At 36.8% G+C, this 22,893-nt stretch overlaps 1 protein-coding gene across 1 annotated transcript; it reads left to right on the top strand.

Annotated features, from left to right (window-relative positions):
* Positions 1–1,135: 1,135 nt before the first annotated feature.
* On the top strand, positions 1,136–22,000 carry PI15 (peptidase inhibitor 15; the record flags this gene model as incomplete). The annotated part of the gene is made up of 6 exons (XM_081322581.1): positions 1,136–1,302; positions 1,763–2,080; positions 20,518–20,636; positions 20,826–20,958; positions 21,071–21,186; positions 21,865–22,000. Exons 2-6 carry the CDS (start codon positions 1,808–1,810, stop codon positions 21,998–22,000), a joined length of 777 nt encoding a protein of 258 aa, XP_081178707.1. The 5' UTR covers positions 1,136–1,302; positions 1,763–1,807.
* Between the last annotated feature and the right edge of the window lie 893 nt (positions 22,001–22,893).

Consider the following 22,893-nt stretch of genomic DNA (forward strand, 5'->3'; position numbering starts at 1 on the left):
CTCCCTCCCATTACACACCAGAAGTTCCTACTTTTAACTAGCCATTCAGTGTTATGGAGCAAAGAGTGAGATACATGACCTATTGTTGGCTGCTTATATGTCTCAAAGATGAAGTGCCAATATTTTCACTCTGCAAACTGTCTGAGCTACCCCTCTTACACACAGTAAGCATTTTGAAAATGCTCTCTGGTTTAAAGCATAGTTGGGCTGTTGACCAAGCAAAGTGGGTAAGCATTTATCTGTGCAATCACCAGTGCCTTTTCATCCATGCCTCCCTCCAATTGTTGCTTCAGTTCTCCTGGGAGAAGCCTCATTCCATTGACTTCATAACATATTCCCCTTTGGAATGTTTGATGGGGCTGATTGTAAAGATTACCTCAGGCTTCCAGACCTGGCACTGCTTCTGTCTACTGTAATACTGAAGGAACTCCAAGCTATAAAATCCATGATATGGGATTGCTGGCTCTAGGTCACTGGGGCTCTTTATAGCTGATGGCCCATTTGTCATGGTGCTATTTACTTATGCCCTCAGCTATTTGCATCTTGTATCAGTGGCCGAACCATTCCCTGCTTAAAGAATTCCATCCCACCCCCTTCCAGCAAATGCAGACCAGATGTTTCCCTGACCCTTTTTTTTGCTTTCGAGAATATTCAGCTTCTATTGCTATTCACAGGAATGAATTCAGGTGACAAACGTCTTTTCCAGAGTATCACTTTCTCCATTCTTGCTTCAGAGCTGCCTGAATAAAAGCAAACAATTGACAGCAGTGTTCCAAGTGTCAACCTCAAACAAATTGTCTCTGTTTTCTTTAAGCCTCCTGTATTTTTTCCATCCAGATTTCTGAAAAAATAAAACGTGTGCATTATTTATCACAGGCACATAATTATTAACATCAGGAAATTAAACTATGAAAAAAAGAAAGCCAAAGGAAATAAAGCCAAAGGAGGGGAGGGGGAGTTGCATTTTGCCTTTTTGTAGTCAGGGTGAAAGGGGTGTTTGAAACAATATCCTAATAACCTACAGTAAAAGCCCAATCACTGTGTTTTCTGTACAAAACTCCACCCCTTGGGTGCATAAGACTTGGAAAAAGAGTTGTCCTTTGTAGTTTACTATAACATATAAAAGCTGTTAGCAGTTCGTGTAGCCAGCAGCCAGAAAGCTTGCAGTTTTCCCCACCCTCTTTCTCCTTGTAAGTTGGTAATAAGATACACTCTTTTTTCCCAAAGTTCACACTAGAGCACAGAAGAGAACTGTTTAACTTGGAAGAATAATACCACTAGGCTTTTTGATTCTGCAAAGAGGTAAGCCACTGAGCTCATTTTCTGTTGCATGTCTTTTTACTGTTATTATTACACATCTGGTGTTCCTTGAATCAGTTGAGTGGCAGAAGGAAGATAGTGGTTTCCATGTTGTCTCCCTCTCTCTTTCTCCTGTCCTGATTTTTTCTTTTGGTTAAGTCTCTTTAGCTTGAGTACAGAACTTACTCCCAGTGATCCAAAACTTTTTTCAGTTTGAAAATACTGTGTTGAATCCTTTCTGTAAGTTCTGATCTGTACTAAGATGGTCACATATTTTATAGGACAATTGGTGTTTATTGTTGCTAGGCAACACGAGATCAGAGAATTTCAATTAACTATTTGCAAACGTCATATATTTGTGCTGCACACATGAATCGATTTGGGAGATCCGCTGGGAAACTCAGCTGGAAGAAAAGATTTAGTCTGATCCCAATAATATTCTTTAACCCTTTTTCTTCCACAGATCTTCTGTCTCTGCTTTAAAGGAGACATACCCACAGATCCTAAAATGACAGTCATTTCTGCCATTAGTGGGGCTCTCTTAATTACCATTCTCTGTGAAGCAAGTGCACTAGTGTTGCCCAATTCCTCTGACCTATTCCTGTCCACTAAAAATTACACTGATGTTGAAGCAGCTTTGAAAACTCATCTGGATTCTGCAAGCTTCCCCAAAGTCAGGAAAAAGCGATATATCTCACAGAATGATATGATTGCCATTTTGGATTATCACAATCAGGTCAGAGGCAAAGTGTTCCCACCTGCATCCAATATGGAATACATGGTAAGCAGTCAGGTCTTTATTCATTTCCTCATGTCTGAACCTGGAAGGAACTTGCAAATAAAAAAAGTACAATCTATTTAAGTTTCACATTGCCAATAATGTTTTTTTCTTCATCAAAAAAGCCAAGCCAAGAGCTTTTCAAATTACTATAATAGTTTGCATGTGCTGAGTAATTCAGACCATTTTCTTCTTCCTCTGTCTATGCTGCATACAAGGCATAAACTAATAGACCACTATAACAAGCTTCTTTGGATCATATAATCTGAATTTACTAAAGTGCTTGATTAATTCTGTATTTGATTAATCCTGTATTATATGAGAGCAAGAGTTGATTGCAATAATTATTCAGGTTATAAAGAAAAATGAAATTAAGTTTTTTAAGGCTGTAGTCCTGCACATAGTTATCAGGTAATCTCACTGCATATAATTGCATTTCTGAATCAACATGCACAGGAGTGAACCATAAATTTTAAAATGTGAAAGTAGGTATCAAATATTTTTATTGCTTGGAGTTATTCTGAGGAACTCCATTCTGTCTAAAATCTGGCCCTGGTAAGTCTAATCAAATGTGCAATGTTTTTCACTTTTCCTATTGCCAATTGTTGTCTCTCTTGCTTGTCTATAATTCTGTTAGATTTCTTAGAAAGGAAATCTGTGATATTTTTTAGTGTCAATATACCATACACATGGAAGATTATTTTACATAATTATCAAATGTATCACATGTTGATATATAATTAAAAACAGCAAAATCTTCAATAATATCAAAAGGTGGGATTATTGAACCATAATGGTATCATTATCAAATTTGACAGCATAAGCATTAAAGGGACCTCATATAAATTTACAGTATAACAAAATTAAAGTTAAAATTTCTATTTCACATTGCATCTCTAAGAATTTATACATTCTTGCATCCATTTTTTAAAAAGCTTCTGACACTTCCACATCACATCATTTGATAATCCCTCCACACCAGGGGTGTCAAACCTGTGACGTCACATGATGTGTCATGATGTATTGCAACTATTTTTCCATTGCCAGCAATGGGGTGAGTGCAGTTTTGGCATGACGCATCCAGCCCGCGGGCTGGCAGTTTGACAGCCCTGCTCCATACTATTTTGAAACCAACCATGTGGTCATCTAAGTTTTACTATGCTCAGAACATTAAGAATAGACAAGGAAGATCAAGAGCCAATAACTGCTTTTTCCACCCAACTGACAGGGGAAAAACAAACAAACTATAATTCAGCAAGTGTCCTAATTTCCAAGATAGGGACTCCAGGAATAAAACAACAAAGTGTCATTCTTCCTGAATATATACTCCCACTCCCAGGGCTCGTTGCCTTGGAAGAGTGAGGAAGATTCTCAGGGATGACTCACACCCTGGACGGTATCTCTTTACTCTCCTACCATCCGGTAGGAGATATAGGAATATAGCCAGCCGTACCAACAGGCTGAAAAATAGCTTTTATCCGTGGGCTGTTAGGCTTTTAAATGGGACATAATCTTATGCAGAATTGACTTGGGAGGCCGGTGTGTGGTGTAGTTGGTTCACATAGTGTGGTGGGATGGAGGGTTTGTTGTCACTGTGTGTTGGGGGGAGAGAGCACGGGGGGGGGGGAGGCTCAGCTAATCTGAATGTACACATGTTGTACTTTGACAATAAAGGTTTATTTATTATTTATGATGGCAGGACACAACCAAGTTTTTCAACCAGGCAATTTTCCCAACAGTTGCAAATATAACATTAGGTTGAATTATAGAGCCTGGGTGTGGGTATAATGTAGGAGGGAAATGAATGGCATGAGTGAACCTCCAAGGATCTCAGGTAAAGTAGAAAGATAGTGCAGTTGCTTATACTGTGGGCAATTTACACCAGAAACATTTGATACTGTTAGGATATGGTCCAGCACCAAAACAAAATGGGAAAGAGAACACAAGAAAGGACAACTGAGTTAATTTTGAGTTTTTATATGGTAATGGTTTCATTTGCCTCCTCCTGACCTTTTCTGTCAAAAGGCATTTGGTTGTTCTGAACCAGCCCTCTTCCGGCCTTGTAGTAAGGCAAACCCCTATTCACACAGAAGAGACTGGAGAGCGTCCAAGGCTGAAAAGCGTTTGCCGAGATTTAATAGTCAATTAACAGAACAAGAAACAAAAACACAGGAACTTGAATCCTCAAGCAGAAGGGTTGCTTTCAGCAACCAGCCCCTCCCCAAACACTCCTTTTATTTAGAGTTCAGGGCGTGGTCTCCCTGTGCCTCCTCCCGAGGAGTCCCACAGCCTTTCTTTGTTTGTTCCTGCTCGACTGCCTCCTGCGTCGGGCGTCCTTGAACAGGGCCAGCTGTGGGTCATCACCCTCCGCACTATCGGGCTCACGCAGCTGAGAAGAGGTCCCCGGCTGAGGGCTCTGCAAAGCCTCCAAGCCATCATCAGCCGGTTCGTCTTCCACACCCTCCTCCTCCCCCTCATCTGAGTCATCCGATACATCTGAACCGGCTGCCGGACCCCCCGGCTGGCCCTGAGTCATAACATTGGTATTATAAGCAGTGCTTTTTTTGTAAAAGAAAAAGGTGCCGGAACTCACACATATCATACAACCCGCCTTGCCTACCCTACAAGGTTCCATCCAAAAAAGGTGCTGGAACTCTGTTCTGACCGTTCTATGAGAAAAAAAAGCCCTGATTATAAGTCTACTGGGTCAGGATAATCTGCCTTTTATTTCTTAGTGGATCTCATACAGGAATGGTTCTTTCCCAAACCAGCAGCACTTTGCTTCTATTGTGGTAGTTCTAGTAATATCCCACATGAACCATCCAACAGGTATGTGAAGTTTGTCATGTTATAGAACTAGCCTGTTTCTTGGAGTCTACAGCTATCATATATATTACCCAGTTTTAGATAATGTTCACTTTCTAATAGTTGGTAATAAGTGAAGCATATTGAAATCAACCTCACCAGGAATCAGTAAAATTCTTTTTTTATTAGAATATGAAAATTATATTCTGAACTGTAGTCACCCTTCTGTGGGGTATCACAGGGTTTGGTCCTTTTACCACTACTTTTTCAATATCTACATGAAACTCCTAGGGGAGTTTTGGATGACATATCCATACACTGATGGTACCTGAGTTCATATTGAGCTGGTCTGGACATGCCATGGAAGTCTTTACTGGTTGCTAAAGGGGCCTGGATGGAATGAATCAGGCTAAACATCAGCATATTGTTGCTGGTCCAGAAAACATCTCTTGCTCTGTCTGCTCCAATTTTAATTCTGATGGGATGTCACTTATGAAAGAGCAGATCTAGACTTGGGAGTTCTAGACTCACAGCTATGCTGGATTCACAGGGGGATTCCATGGCCCAGGAAAACTTTGCCTGCCTCAGATAGTGTGCCAATTATGCTCCTACTTGGAACAATAGCACCTGACACTAGTAACTCTTCTAGTAGTGACATGCTTTACATGGAGCCACCTTGGAAAAGCTGCAACTGGTGAAAAATTCAGTGGATGAGAGTTCCCACAACTAGATAAAATCTATATTACAGGCACTACATTACCTTCCATTAGGTTTCCAGGTAAGGAGCTGGTTTCAATCATGATTTCACTTCCTGATATATTTGGGAGGACCTCACTTCCTCCTGGTGGAAACAGTCCATCCTATATGGTTTTCTCAGGTGTTGATGGTTAAGGTTCCCCCATATGTGAGATAAAAAATGAGGGCTCAGAAGTAAAACTTTTTTTTTATAATGACTTCTTTACCCCTCTTCCCGATGGCTGAGTGGCATCTACTTGGCACTGTTTAGGTATTCTGTTTAGGTATTCATTGGCAATCAAGGCTGAATTGGTATTATTAAGTTGGAATTGGCACCATTATTGCATATGGTTAAGTTGTTTTATTGTCTTGTTCTTAGGATTTTATTGCATGTTTGTTTTTATTTATTTTATAAGCTGTGAGAGTAAACCTTGATTATGGTGGTATACAAAGGCAATGAATATATAAATATGAAGTCGCTTGACTACTTCAAACTAATTTGTAAGACTTCAGAGCACAGGTGTCAAACTCGCCACATCACGTGATGTGTCGTGATGTATTGTGACTTTTTTCACATTGCCTGGGGTGGGCATGGTCTCTGCATGATGCAACTGGCCCATGGGCCGTAGAGGATTAAAAAAACATTAGATGTGAGAAAATGTCTTTTATCAGAGATTACACATTTTGAACTAGCAGAGAGTTCTACCTGACTCAGAGCCAAATTATATGGAAGGGAATACTTAGTTGTATCAATCTTTGCTGTAAATTTTGTGGTGATTAACCTTTAGTGTGTCTGAAATATAAAATGCTTGTTAATTTTTCTGCAAATTTAATCACATTATCCTCAAACAAAAAGTGTGGTTTGTTTAAATCTTCCTTTGGATGCAGGATGTGAATCAGATGGATCTACTTTTGGAATGGCCTAGACCAGAATGAGCCCTATTGTGTTTCAGATTGGCTCCCTAAATTGAATCAGGTGATTCTACATACTAATTTTTAACTCATGTTAACTCTTTCAGACTATATCTTTTCTTTCAACAATAAAATTCCATAAGCAAAACCTCTAAGAACCAATGGTGAAAACTCAGTCCTTTCATGTGGAGTAAACAAATGAAAACTTTGAGGAAATAATAGACCAGATGGGAACTAACATAAAAAAACAACAAATGGGTTTTCCTTAAAAATATTTGAATAAAAATCTAGAAAAGTACAATGTGCAATATACTTTTGTATTTACATTTTGAACTGATAGCATCCTTACAAGCAGTAAGCTGGTAGTTTACTCTCAATTAATCCATGTATAAAGTAACAAGACATATAGCACTCTCTCCACAGCAGTGTCTCTCAACCTCTGTAACTTTAAGATGTTGAACTTCAACTCCCAGAATTTTGCATGGAGAAGCTGAGAAGCACTGCCTTACAATAAGAAATGCAATTCACACTTTTGGTGAGTGTGGGCCTACTTCAGTGATTAATATTTTGGTTTTGTGTGATGAAAGAACAAATTAATAAAGGAATTTAGTTACCATTATGAAATAGCAGAAGTTCTACTATTGCATTTTTCCCATTCCATCTCCTTGCTCAGTTTCCTTACCTTCCCCTCCACATGGTCATAAACTCTACAATGGGGAGAAATAGAATGAATGTGATGAAAATAGACAAGGCTCTTCCTACAACAAGCCTTCAGAGAAATTGACTTATACCAAGTCAACATTTTGCAATTATTCAGGAGTTGCTTCTTAGCTCGTCATGTGCAACTGTGAATTTTTATTTATTTATATGGCCAGCCATTTAAATACATAATCTTAAAATAATAAAAAGTACCCCCCCACACACACACAACTCAAAATACAAATACAAACTAAGTTAAAAGTAACCATAACACAGTAGCCAAGCACAATAATAAACCCACAACACAGTTGCATCTGTTTTGGGCTCAACTATCATACAAGCCCAGCAACTGGGGAAGAATCAGATCTTCACAGCTTTCAAAAAAAATCTCAGCAGGAAAGCTGTTCCTGCAGGAAAAAGCAGAAGTTCAATATAGTGAAAACGTCCACAAATTGGCTATTGCTTGTCGTAGATGCCTTATTTCTTGTAATGTGTTCAGTGGCAATCCAAGGATAAAAGCTCAGGTTTAATGAATTAGCTTTTAATTTATTTATTTACTTTTACTGGCATGCAAGGCTGCTTTGCATTGCAAAAAAAAAATCACCAGGAACATGAGGCAATTGACAGGGCCAAAGCCTGTGTAGTGAGGGCCAAAATTAAATATGGGAAGGAAGGATCAGCTTCCCTGGACTATTCTTTCTTTTCGTTGTCATCTATGGCTCACCCAGAAAGCTGCCAGGAAAGAAACAGATTGCTTCTGTCCAAAGATTGCACAGGCTTTTGAAATTGGACCAGTAGATGCAGGAAATTAAACAGGGGGCTGTATACATTCCTTGAACCACAGATTGCACACTTTTGTATTAGGCCATATAAAAGGATTGCACAGTCAGTGAAACTATTTACTTTCAAGTTCTTAAAAGGAAGTGAAAGCATTAGCATAGAAATGGAAAAAAATTCTGGAAAAGTGCATTTGGAAAAGTTTATTATGGCCCAGCATATTAAGATCCAACATACTTTAAATCTGATAATACTTGAGACACTAATATGCCAATTTAAACTCCCAAATGAAAGCAATACTGCATGCCATGTGAGAAAGAAAATGTGTAGTTCTGCATATGTGTACCTATGTACATTTTTGTAAAGAAGTTAGGAAAATGATAAGTCTTTCATTACTTCAGATATAGTTATATCAATCTGGGGAATAGCACAATATGCAATTTGCATGTATCTAATGTCATTCTAAGAGATGGCATTCAGCCTTGAATGGTCTTACCCTTTGAGTTTGCAGCTGAATCAACTGTCCCCTTTTAAGATTTAAATTGATAAAAATAGTGCACTTAGTCAGTGAAGTGACTCATACTGACTTCAGAAGCATAAGTTCTAAAATAATGCCAATCATTTTAAAGCTACATAATCTAGCACTGACGTTTGTAACTTAATTGCCTGGATAAAAACCAAGATGCTGTCTGGAACTGAGGATGAATTTCTCAACAGCTTAAGTCTGTTTTTATTTTATATGTAAACAAGATTACAAATTATATCTTTTCTCAAGCATTGACAGATCTTTTTAGTTTTTAAAAAATGGCACTTGCACTTCTGGACTATTTACTGTATGTTAGCTCACAGCTTTGAAAAGGCAGAACAATCAAACTCAATATTGTAATTATTTATTTTAAACATTTAATTTTATTCATCAATCAAACAGATAGCCAGTGGTTAAGGTGCTAGACTAGGAATAGAAGACTCAGAGTCATGGAAGCTAACTGGTTCGCTAGCTGCCCTCTTTCAGCACTAGACTGGGGAGTTGAGCAACATCAATCTAATAAACTAGATTGGACAAGCAGGTAGATTGCAGTCCATACTTTCAAGAAGAGTTCTTTGTCCTACAATGGATTGATTTTAACTAATCATCTTCATCATCATAAACTTTATCAATCAAATAACATAACTTTATGTAGATGAGAAGATAAGCAGCCAAAGTGATCAATTCAAGTTTTTTTTGGAAGAATGAACATGTTTTAAGAAGTTTTCTTTACAAAAGAAGACAAACCCAGTAGACTTTAGTAGGAAATGAGCCCTTCTGGAAAGGCCATAAAAGGTATTTGAAATTTTCTTGAAAAGAAAATCTTCAGTGCACCATAACTGCACTTGAAATCAACTTAGATTTAGGAACATAGAGTTGGTACGAAGTTACCATTCATCAGAATGGATTGTTTACTATCTAGCCTTGCATTCTTTATTTTTACTTTGACAGGAAAAATCATACCAAGTCCACCCCTTTTGTATCAGATCTTCATATCCACCATTTTGTGTATTTGATCTCCCACCTTCCTATCAACATCACTGTTACAAGAAATGGGTCATTATACCTGTCTAGACACAGTGATTTAGAGAAGAATATAATGTCCTTTGCTAAACATGTCAGTTTATTCTATCTGAAATCAAATATTCAGTATTTTTCCCAAATCATACTTTACAGCCTAACTACAAATACTTTCATCTCTTTTAGAATGCTCTGTCATATTTTTAATAAAGGAATAGATATAGATAAATGGCTACAATTTCTAGAGGAATATTCACAAAATACAAGAAAAATATTTTTAAACTATGTAAAAATTCAGATTATCTTTAAAGATATTTTAAGAAAATACAGTTTTTGTTACAGGCACTGATCAGTCTGAAACTAGGCAAGATTGATCTGTCAGCGATTGATTCCTCAAAATGTCTAATTTTCTCCAAAATTGAAAATGTATAAGCACATAGTCTTAAAAATGTTTGTAATGGAGCCTACTTCCAAACTTTTTGTACTCTGTTTCCAAGACAGAGCTGACTTCATTTTCTCTGAACAATATTGTGTCTGTAGATTTCACCCTAGTCTGTGAAAAAAATAACAAGAAAAAAAGTTAAAAGCCATTTGTGGTTTTCCCATGACAAATACTGGAAGACACAAAGCTTTGTTTCCCAGTCTTATTTCTGAGTCAGGTCAGGGTCAAAGCTAGCAGGCTTATAGTGTTTGAGGTTAACCAAGCAATTCTCCAAAGCACCAAGTAGAATATGAACTAAATCTGGAAGGAGATCTGTTGCATTCATGTGCACCTGAGTACTGCTGAAATTAGCTCTTGGTAAAGCAGGAGTCTGAGTTGTATTGGTAGCTCTACTCTCATTCAAGGGAATCCAAATTAAGTCTCTACTTTAGATTTTCCACCTGAACACAGAGGTAGGACCATGGTCAGGAAACACATCCCAATTTTCTTATTCAAGTTTTGCAAATGTTCAGGCACATTCAAGTTCCGTGTGCAGGTTTATCTTCAGAAGTAAAGAGATGACTGCATATTGCAATAATTGCACAGAAATTTCATATCTATGTAGCAGGGACCTAAAGAAATAGTGCACATCTAACTACAATTACCTTCAATACTCTTATGCTTTGCAGGAGTTGGGAAAAATCTGGTGGGTGTTCTTTGAAGGCAGCTGTTAATCTATCAGCATCCAAAACTATTTCCAACTACACCTAACAACTATCAGAATATTGTCCCTCAATAATAGGATTTGTAGGCATAATATCTTAGTTGGAGCCTGTACAATTTGTTTGGACTGTGCATTCTACCTTTCCTGGTCCTGTTAATTAAGAACATACATTGTATCAGCAGATGGCAACACCTGATGAACCTTCAAGCTTTGAAGATAAATACCACCCAGGTAATAGTTATGGACTAGGTTAAAAAGGTGATAGAAGACCCCAGAAGGCATCATGGTAAATGGTATCTGCATCTTTTTGCAAAGAAAAAACATAGCCGCCCAGTAAATTTGACTCAAAGGAGCTGTTGCGTAGATGTGCATTAATAGACTAATGGCATCTCATTAAATATTAGCCTTACAAATGCCATGTACATTTAGTTTACTCCTCAGCAGAGGATACAGTGGCAGATACAACATAATTTTACTATAATTACTATTTCTACTTTTGTATCTCAATGTAGAAAATGAAATCAAGGTCAGTTCATTAGTTCAATATCTACCTTTGTTTTGAAAATAAATGCAAGAAAAAAGTAAAAACCAGAATGAAACTTCCAAAAAAATAAATAAATGCATTTATTTATTTCTCATAATTCTAGGCTGCCTGACTCTAAATGACTCTGGGACATTTGACCTATAAAAAACAATAAAATCACCAAAAGTTCAATGTGGAATGCCATTGGGAGGATACAGCAACCAAACTCTCTCCCCTATGAGGAGAGACCAAAAAGGCCAATCTAACCTAACTAAACCAGGGACCAAGAGAAGAATAATGTTTTTAGTACTCTTAAAGGCAGCAAAGGTGGGAGTGGTCAGAGAAATGCTATTCCAGAGCTTAGGTCCACTTCCTGGATCCTACTAGATGCTAATTCTGTCAAATCTTGAACAGAAACCATAGGAACAGATACTCCCTCAAATAACTAGGCCCTATCTCATGAGGACTTTTAAAGGTGACAACCAGTACCTTGAACTGCACCTGGAAGCCAATCAGTAATCTGTGTAGCACTTGAAGCATGGATGTTTCATGGGAACACTGTGATTTCCAATCATTGCTTGTACTTACTGCTCTACTCTTGACATAGCTTCCCAATGGTTTTCAGACACCTACAGAGCACATTGTAACAATACATCTGCAAGATAATCAGATAAAGTTCTTATGTGGATAGCACGGGCATCCTCTGGAAGGTTCGGAAAAGTTGAATCAATTATGCAACTGTGGCTGCATAATTGAAGCCTTTCCCTTTTAAGTGTGCTTTAATTATGTGGTCATGGTCCCCATCTTGATTTTTTTGTTACCTCCTCTAGGATGTTCCCGTTGGGCAGTTCTCATTAAAACACCAAAATATATATTTTTAATTTTCAAAAAGGTAAGCATAAAACACATAATATGTGTATATTATTCCACATGTTTGAAAGCTGAGAGTAGCTAAAAAGAAGCACTTCAGTGCATATCTTAATTATTAATTTAGATAAGGTTAGTCTCCAGCTTCAATCTGTTTCAAAATAATAGTGTACAAAGCTGTTAATTATGATGGCTCTGTATTTTTGATATCTATTACAAGTTTAACCAGAAGAGATTGTTTTCATTTGCTAGAGAAAGAACAGACATACTTTAGGTTTTAATTTTCAGCCTAAATTAGCTTTGAGTAGTACAATGTTAGTATCAGGGCCCCAAAACGACAGAAGCTGATTTTTTTTAATGCAAGTCTTTCTTTTATATATAACTGCATGATGGGGAAGGGAATAGAGACAAGAAGAAGCCTTGCATTTCAGTGACCTAAAACCCTGCCTTCATATCAAATTAAACCATTGCTGATCAGTCCAATTACACATTTTGGACAATAGATAGATGATGCGGGTGAAAAGATCTTTAGTTTTACTATTTGGTCCCCATAGTGCTAATTGTTTCCAGCAGCTGTTGTTGATGAATATGATTTATTCACACATATAGCCTGCTCCATTCTCTGAGTCCTAGTGTAATTCAAAAACATTGAGTACTTCATCCATCATTTTTATAGCACCATATTCAATAAAAGTAAATGGAACATACTAGTAAGTTAATTGCTTATTCTTTAGCTAAACTTCTAACAATCAGCTTCATTGCATTCAGAAAAAGGTGCCATTATTTCTTACAAACACTGCTTACTTTGAATAAAAATCTGTCAACCTACTTATTTCAAAGTTTGCATAGGTGCAACTTAGAAGTAATTTTCAAGTACTTTTTTTTTTAAAAAAAAAAGGAATTTAGCTTGGAACACCTCAAACTCATTTCCCAGGCATGTTTCACCCACTCTATTTGGAGTTCTTATTTTTTTCATACCCTACTTGGTAAAAGGTAAATGATACATAAGCTTACTACTACTAAAACAAAAAATGAAAATAATCCAGGAGAAAGTAAAATACAATAATAAAAGAGCACAAATTCTGCACAGTGAAAAAAGGTGAAGCAAATGCTAGATTAGATAGATGCTGATTTGTTCAAGCTGGACTTTTCTTAAGGAAAATAGGATCTCAGAATAGACCTCAATTAACAATCAAAGCCAAGTAACAAAACAAGATCATGGTGAGAATCTTATATTTATTCTTGTTTTTATTTTGAGCCAGATCTTTAGAAAAAGAATTTCCAAAGTAAGCATGAGCATGTATATGTGTATCAAGAACTAGTCGCTTCTTCAATATACAAGAGTAGAATTTATGTAAATGCTTAGTTATATTTCTAAAAATCAGACTTGTCCCTGTAAAGTTTTAATAATTTATCAACATCTGTAAATGTGTAGACAATTCCATTTTTAAAAAAGGATTTCTTCACCCACTCCCTTGACATACATAAACCAAATGATATAATCCACATAGTGGCTTTTTGTGCAAGAACAGATCCAAGGCAGAGCTAATTTTTTTAAAAAAATATTAAAGTCACTAAAGCCAAGAAATGTGTTAATAATGAGAGATCACAGACCAGTTTGATAAATAGGCACTGGAAATTATCCTTTTAGTACAAAGTGCTTCCAGTACAATTTTAAAAAGAAGAAATGGCCTATTTTTAAATGGCCTTGGAATCACTGCTTTCCCCCCTACCCCCAGTTCTTCTAAAAATGGTTTTATTTGTTGAATATGTACCACATACACATTTGTTAATGAAAACTGTTTTAAAAATTGGTAATCCCAAAAATAAATTCTGTGAGGTCTCTTGCGAAATACAAGCATCAGAATTAGGCATATGTTATTACTTTAATACAGTCAGTTTTCCACTAATCTCTCAGTATTAAATGGAGAAAATCTCCACTTAATGAGATGATATATTTAGTAAAGTAAGAATTCAAAATTTATATAAAAATGTGTAAAATAATCAGCATTTCTGCTACTCAGCCATCAATAGAAATATAGAGATAAACTACATTTACACGCCATGCAAAAGAGACAATATAAAAACTGAGAAGGAAACAAAAAGACTAGAACACCTTCTCTCCAGCAGCCAAACCCAGATAAGTAGGAATTAACACTGGACAAACAATCAAGGGCACAAACAATACTGTAATCAAAGAACTATCAAGGAGACAAACAAGAAAACAATGAAGCAGAAAACAAGAAACTACCAAGGAGAAAGCCACACCAACACTGGCAGGGCAGGGTACAACAGAACGCAAACCCCACATTCCCTACACTCCCTAGCACTGATAATGTTATTTAGTCAGGTAATGAAATCCCCTGTCTTGGATTAGTGCCTTGTTGTGGCGAAGGGGCTTGCGTAAATCAATGAGCTATGCTGTGCAGGGCCACCCAAGATGGACAGGTCATAGCAGAGAGTTCTGACAAAATGTGATCCACTGGAGAAGGAAATGGCAACCCACTCCAGTATCTTTGCCATGAAAACCCCATGGACAGTATCAAAAGGCAAAAAGATATGACGCTGGAAGATTAGCCCCTCAGGTTGGAAGGTGTCCAATATGCTACTGGGGAAGAACAGAGGGCTAGTACTAGTAGCACCAGAAAGAATGAAGTGACTGGGCCAAAGCCGAAAGCACGCTCAGCTGTGGATGCATCTGGTGGTGAAAGGAAATCTGATGCTGTAAAGATCTATTCTTCATAGGAACCTGGAATGTAAGATCCATGAATCAAGGAAAGCTGGACGTGGTCAAACAAGAGATGACAAGACTGAACATCGACATCTTAGGTATCAGCAAATTAAAATGGACAGGAATGGGTGAATTTAATTCAGATGACCATCAGGTATACTACTGCGGGCAAGAATCCCTCAGAAGAAATGGAGTAGCCTTCATAGTCAATAAAAGATTAGGAAAAGCAATACTGGGATACAATCCCCCAAATGACAGAATGATCTCAGTGCGAATCCAAGGCAAACCATTCAATATCACAGTAGTCCAAGTCTATGCCCCAACCACTGGTGCTGAAGAGGATGAAATTGACTGGTTCTATGAAGCCCTACAGCACCTTATAGAACTAACACCAAAAATGATGTCCTTATCATCATGGGGGATTGGAATGCTAAAGTAGGAAGCCAAAAGATAACTGGAATAACAGGCAAGTTTGGCCTTGGAGTACAAAATGAAGCAGGGCACATGCTGATAGAATTTTGTCAAGAGAATACGATGGTCATAGCAAACACTCTGTTCCAACAACCCAAGAGACGGCTCTACACATGGACATCATGTGTCAACACAGAAATCAGATTGACTATGTGCTCTGTAGCCAAAGATGGAGAAGCTCTATATAGTCAGTAAAAACAAGACCAGGAGCTGACTGTGGCTCAGACCATGAGTTTCTCGTTGCAAAATTTAGGCTTAAATTTAAGAAAGTAGGGAAAAACACTAGGCCACTCAGGTATGAACTAAATCATATCCCTGTTGAATATACAGTAGAGGTGACAAATAGATTTAAGGAATTAGATCTCATAGACAGAGTGCCTGAAGAACTATGGACGAAGGTTTGCAACATTGTACCAGAGGTAGCAACTAAAACCATCCCAAAGAAAAAGAAATGCAAGAAAGCAAAATGGCTGTCTGAGGAAGCTTTGCAAATAGCTGAGGAAAGGAGGGAAGTGAAAGGCAAGGGAGAAAGAGAAAGATACACCCAATTGAATTCCAGAGAATACCTAGAAGAGATAAGAATGCCTCTTAAATGAACAGTGCAAAGAAATAGAAGAAAACAATAGAATAGGGAGGACCAGAGATTTCTTCAGGAAAATTGGAGATATGAAAGAAACGTTTCATGCAAAGAGGGGCATGATAAAGGACCAAAATGGCAGGGACCTAACAGAGGCAGAAGAGATTAAGAAGAGGTGGCAAAACTACACAGAAGAACTATAGAAAAATGAGCTTAGTGTCCCTGATAACCACGATGGGGTGGTCACTGACCTTGAGCCAGACATCTTACAATGTGAAGTGAAGTGGGCCTTAAGAAATCTGAGCAACAAGAAAGCTAGTGGAGGTGACAGTATTCCAGCTGAGCTATTCAAAATCTTAAAAGACGATGCAGTAAAAGTGCTACACTCAATTTGCCAGCGAATTTGGAAAACTCAACAGTGGCCACAGGACTGGAAAAAGGCAGTTTACATTCCAATTCCAATGAAAGGCAATGCCAAAGAATGTTCAAACTATCACACTATCGCACTCATTTTACATGCTAATAAAGTTATGCTTAAAATCCTACAAGCTAGACTTCAGCAGTATGTGGATTGAGAACTTTCAGAAGTACAGAAAGGATTTTGAAGAGGCAGAGGAACTAGAGAGCAAATTGCCAACATATGCTGGATCATGGAGAAAGCTAGGGAGTTCCCAAAAAACATTTACTTCTGCTTCATTGACTATGCTAAAGCCTTTGATTTTGTGGATCACAACAAATTGTAGCAAGTTCTTAAAGAAATGAGAGTACCAGACCATCTTATTTGTCTCTTGAGAAACCTATATGTGGGTCAAGAAGCAACAGTGAGAACTGGACATGGAACCACTGATTGGTTCAAAATTGGGAAAGGAATCTGGCAAGGCTGTATTCTGTCACCCTGCCTATTTAACTTATATGCAGAACACATCATGGGAAAGGCAGGGCTAGATGAATCAAAAGTTGGAATTAAGATTGCTGGGAGAAATATCAACAACCTAAGATATGCAGATGATACCACTCTAATGGCAGAAAGTGAAGAAGAACTAAAGAGCCTCTTGATGCTGGTGAAGAAGGAGAGTGCAAAAGTTGGCTTGAAACTCAACATTAAGAAAACCAAAATCATGGCATCCAGCACTGTTAATTCCTGGCAAATAGATGGGGAAGAAATGGAGGTAGTGACAGATTTGATTTTCCTGGGCTCCAGGATCACTGCAGGTGGGGACTGCAGCCAAGAAATTAAACGACGCTTGCTCCTGGGGAGGAAAGCCATGGCAAATCTAGACAGCACACTAAAAAGCAGAGACATCACCCTGTCAACAAAAGTGTGTACAGTCAAGGCTATGGTTTTCCTAGCTGCAATGTATGGCAGTGAAAGCTGGACCATAAGAAAGGCTGAGCACCAAAGAATTGAGGCATTTGAACTATGGTGCTGGAGAAGACTGCTGCGAGTCCTCTGGACTGCAAGGCGATCAAACCGGTCAGTCCTAGAGGAGATCAAACCTGACTGCTCTTTAGAAGGCCAGATCCTGAAGTTGAAATTCAAATACTTTGGCCACCTAATGAGAAGAAAGGACTCACTGGAGAAGAGCCTAATGCTGGGAAAGATCGAGGGCAATAGAAGAATGGGACGACAGAGAATGAGGTGGCTGGATGGAGTCACTGAAGCAGTAGGTGTGAGCTTAAATGGACTCCAGAAGTTGGTAGAGGACAGTAAGGCCTGGAGGAACGTTGTCCATGGGGTCGCGATGGGTTGGACATGACATTGCAACTAACAACAACAATGATGCTCTTAATTCACCTGCACATTTGATACAAAAAGAATATGGTGTTTTAGACTGAGTTATTGATTGACATGCACTGGTTTTGTATGATAAATTATTGTCTAAAGAATATAGTCTGAAGAAATTCTGACAGATTGAAGATTTAGTTGTTGATACATGTCAACAACTTTTGAATTTCTAAAAATTGTTGTCTAGAAAGTATTTATTATAACAATGGATTCCAGGCCTGTGGAATCTCTTCTATTTTTACTACAACCACAGTATATATTGAAAGGACTAAGTGCAAAAAAACGGTTCATCGGGTAGATATGTCTCAGCAATAAAGAATAGGGAAACTAGCTAACTGTGCAAATTAGATTTCATCCTGAGGACCCTCAGGTACAGCAGGAGAAAGAGTGTCAATGTTAGTGAATTAGATATTCACTTCATTTCGGTCTATGTTTTTATAGTCTCATGCAGAAATCAACATGTAATACAACAGTTAGATAAGCAAATGTTAGTATAGTGATTCTAGCACAAGAAATGTTTCCTTTTTATTATGCATTGGTGAAAATCTGTATTAAGTACTGTGCCGATTTGTAGGTATCACAATTTAAGTATTCTGAAAATAGACTGAGTGTTGGAAAACATGGATGATCAGAGAATTAGAAACTATGAAGGGGTAGAGTATGTTTCACTGTGACAGAGATTAAGGAAGCCAGTTTGGTCTAATTGTTAAGGCAAAAGGCTAAAACCCGGGGGGCGATGAGTTCTAGTCCTGCCTTAGGCATGAAAGCCATTTGGGTGATTTTGGGCCAGTCATTCTCTCTCAGCCCAACTCATCTCAGGGGGTTGTTGTAAGGAAAATAGGAGGAGGAAGGAGTGTTGGATATATTAGCTGCCTTGAGTTATTTATAAAAATAATAAGGGCAGGAAATAATAAATGAAGGAAGGAAGGAAGGGAGGGAGGGAGGGAGGGAGGATATTACAGCACTTTTTAAATACTTGAAGGGATATCACACAGAGCAACTTGTTCTCTCTTTTTAAAAGTGATGAATACAGACACATGAATTCATATTGCACAAAGGTAGATTCTGTCTACAAATTAGAAAAAAATATTGACAATGGAAGAATTACTCAGAGAAGAGATAGGCCCCCTTCCCTGGATGGGTTGAAGCAGATTCCAGCTGTTTTTCTGGGATCTTTTAACTAGGATTTTTGTTCTGGGCAGGTATTGAACACTATGGCTTAAGGAGAACCCTTCCTCTGGATGATAATGTCTGTATTTCTTAATTCGATTAATGTGAAATTTCAGCTAATAAAGCCAGAGATCTCATACATAAACAATCAGTTGGCAAACTTAGTTTCTTTATAATTATTTATTATTGATTCATTTTCCTTCCTTCAAAACTGCCTATGAAACATTTTGACCACATTTAAATTAAGTTTAAATGCACTTAAACAGAAAATTAATAGATTTAAGTGTAATTTAAGTTCAAACTATTGCTCTCATATTAAATTGTATTTAAAGTGTAGCACCTTAACATGCTTTGATCTGAAGGGTTCTTTAATAAAATCCTTTCCAAAAATGGCTTTGTTTCAAAAATCAAATTAAACTTTATTTTGCAAAAAAAATATTGGGGAAATAGTTTATATTTTTCTGGGTTTAGTTCATTAAATGCAGTAATCTATATGAAGAAAACAATACATTGAGTAGAACAGAAAAGACCTATTAAAAATTGGCATATATAGCAAAGGAGATGGAGAACCAATTATATTAGCATCACGAGCAAACACTCATTGGGTGGCTGTGAACCTTTATTTCTGAATTTTGGTTTTCTCTATGTAAAATAGGAACAGTAGTAAAAGGATCAAGAGTAATTATTGCAAGCTTTTTGAATATTTCCAAACCAATTTAAGCCCAAATAGTCTCCATACAAATTATTTTTTGTAACATGTTTGTCATAAGTGGGACTGTGAATCAGGAATAATAATAATAATAATAATAATAATAATAATAATAATAATAATAATAATAATAATAATAATAATAATAATAAAAGATCCTAGCCCACTGACCCATTTCCTTGAGCAGCTGACTGCTGATACTTAACAGGGAACTTTTTGGAATGAAGCATAAGGAGCGACAGAGTTCATTTCAAGAACTACACTAGACATCTTAATGGTTCCTATGAGGATTCTTCGGGGCGAACAGTCAGGGCGAACAGATACATTGCTGTCCTGTTTAATACCTCCATAATATCATAGGTCTTTCTCCAAGTTTCTTATGTTTCAAGTATCCAGTTCTTTTTCACCATTACTACAAGGTTGATAGAAATGCAGAATCTTCAAAATCCATGTTTGTTTAGAAATTTCTTAAGTCACTAAAGGATTGTTAGGATACTATGCTAATGCTTGGAAAAAAGCCTACTTGTTAACAGAAGTTGTGAGTTTGTGCTCAGTGTAAAGAGTTCTTCATTTAAGTTTATTTGAAGTTAATGTTGCTGATGTGGAGAAACTGGAAGAGGCACAAAATACTCAATATCCATGTTTCTGGTATGAATTGGACTAGTCAGTTGCCTTCATACAGAGGGGTATGCAGCTTGTGTGTCATTTGAGAAATGGATGGAATACAACTGAATAAACAGTCTTTTCAAAAGTGTAACTTTCTAATAAATTGCCTAGAATTGAAGCTCAGCCAATTCATCTTCATAATGTTTGATCAGTTCATCCCACTGGACAAAGAAACATGGAAGAATTGACTAACTAGGTTTTGGGGTGGTCTGCCACCAGGTCTTCAATAGTATAATTTGATCACTATATTATTCAATCCAATTGATATTTCTGAACTCCTTTTCAGTATTTAGGATAAATAAAAGTGTTATATTTTGCCAGGTGTGGGATGATAATCTAGCTAAATCTGCAGAAGCTTGGGCAGCTACTTGCATTTGGGACCATGGGCCTTCTTACTTGTTGAGATTTCTGGGACAAAATTTATCTGTACGGACTGGAAGGTAATTAAATTTAATATATATTTGTTTCAAGCCATTAATTTTCAAGCATCTTTTATCCTGCAATTTTATGAGAATGAAGTAATTTTCAGAAAATAAATAATATATATGTCTATACATAATATATGACAGGCACGTTAGTAATACTGAACATTCAAAAATACCATTTTTTCTTATTTTAATTTTGCTCAGATATCGATCCATTCTCCAGCTGGTGCAGCCCTGGTATGAAGAAGTGAAAGATTATGCCTTTCCATATCCTCAGGACTGCAATCCAAGGTGTCCAATGAGATGTTATGGACCAATGTGCACACATTATACCCAGGTGATATTGGTTCAGTTTTCCTGTATCATTCTTCAGTTCAAAGCTTACATCTATGTAATAAGTATGTTATTTTCAGGCTGGACTTAACAAATAAATCTTACTATTCCTTTAGATGGTTTGGGCTACTTCCAACAGAATAGGTTGTGCAATCCACACTTGCCCTAATATGAATGTCTGGGGGGCTGTTTGGAGCCGAGTTATTTATCTGGTATGCAACTATGCCCCAAAGTAAGTTTCTCTATTTTCATTTCATCTACTGTTGCATATTGTCTCAGCATACAAGCCATCATTGTAACTCATTTTCTAATTCATTCAGGTTATATTCTATAAAGTTAGGTTATCCATAGGTTATACGTGTAACTTTGGATATGTTGGTATTCCGTAAAAGTAAATCAGGGCAGTTATAATTCCATCTATCAAAGAAATATAAGAATTCCCTGTTGCTAAACCTCATATCATGTTTTTAAATGACAATAGCAAAAGGGGCAAAGAATTATCAGCAGCAAATATTTGGCATGTATTTGAAGATTGGTAGCAAAAAGCATTGAATTTTAAGAACATGTGATTTGGTTATAAACAATCTGCAATCTCCGAATTTTATTTAGCTTAAATCAGTTAAACATAGAAGGAGTCTGTCTCGGTCTATTCGTATTGTAACTTGTCTTCTTATGAGATTTTTCTGGTTCTACCCATAAATATCCAGTCCTATGTCCATAGGAATTGGGGCTAAAAATCTAAGTGAATTCAACATCTTGAATAAAGGTAGATTCTGCACCTAAGAACAATTGTATAATAGACTCTGCTGTGCAGGTAACATATGGAAAAAGTATATTTTATGTTATTCAATAAAGAATATTATGAAATATTCAGCATACTAAGTATATTATTTGTTTTTTCCCTCTCTAGGGGAAATTGGATAGGAGAAGCACCATATAAAGTTGGGGTGCCATGTTCTGCTTGCCCTCCCAGTTATGGAGGATCATGCACTAACAATCTTTGCTTTCCCGGAGTGACATCAAACTACTTATATTGGTTTAAATAAATGATACAATTGTTCTAATGAAATGCATGTGTAACAAAATCTTGTATATTGAAGTTTGCATATATTGTATATATAATGTATTGATTCATTAATATTATTATGGACTTTATGTAATAATATGAACATTAGTTTTTAGAGATATAATGTATATTTAAATATTTCTTTTTTAAGTGACAGTGGACCACTGAAAGCTACAGATTAATAATGTGCCTTAAACAACAAAGACAAAGAAAATTGGAATAGGAATTAAAGTGATTACGTTTAGTCCCTTAAAGGCCTTAAAGGAATGTATCCTCAAATATTTTATATTTATAAGCCTGGGCACAAAATGAACTCTAAATTATTATATCTAATCCTTTGAGTTTACTTGTGTGCATATGTATGTGTTTTACAAAAATTGGAAAACAAAAGATATCCTAGCTACAAATTGAAAAGTTTAAATAACTCAAATTGGTAGAATATCAATATGGGATATTTCTTTGTACTGCTATTATACCCAACCAAGTGTAATTTTATAAAAGAACAGAAAGTTCTCCAGAAAATTTAACAGAAGAAAAAACAATACTGAAATTATAATGGCGTATATTTGTACAGCTTTAATTCTCGTATTTAGTAGCAAAAAAAGTCCAAACTTTTTCCTTTACTTAAAAATATATGTGCAATTGTGGCAAAATTCTGTAGACTAACTTTAGTTTTGTGCTTAGAAATATGCTTAGTTATGTAGCTATAGTTAAACAAAGTCCTAACTTGGATAAGAAAGTCAAAGCAATTTGGCAATCATCTGATGGTCACTTACACTCTTCTTCCTGTTTGTGATATTTAAGGCCACTGCTGTTCCTGGAGTTTTGCATTGTGAACTACTTGACTCCTATCAATGATATTCTTTGCAGGTA

This window comes from Vipera berus (assembly GCF_964194415.1).
Source record: "Vipera berus genome assembly, chromosome: 3".
In the NCBI taxonomy this organism is placed as follows: Eukaryota; Metazoa; Chordata; class Lepidosauria; order Squamata; family Viperidae; genus Vipera; species Vipera berus.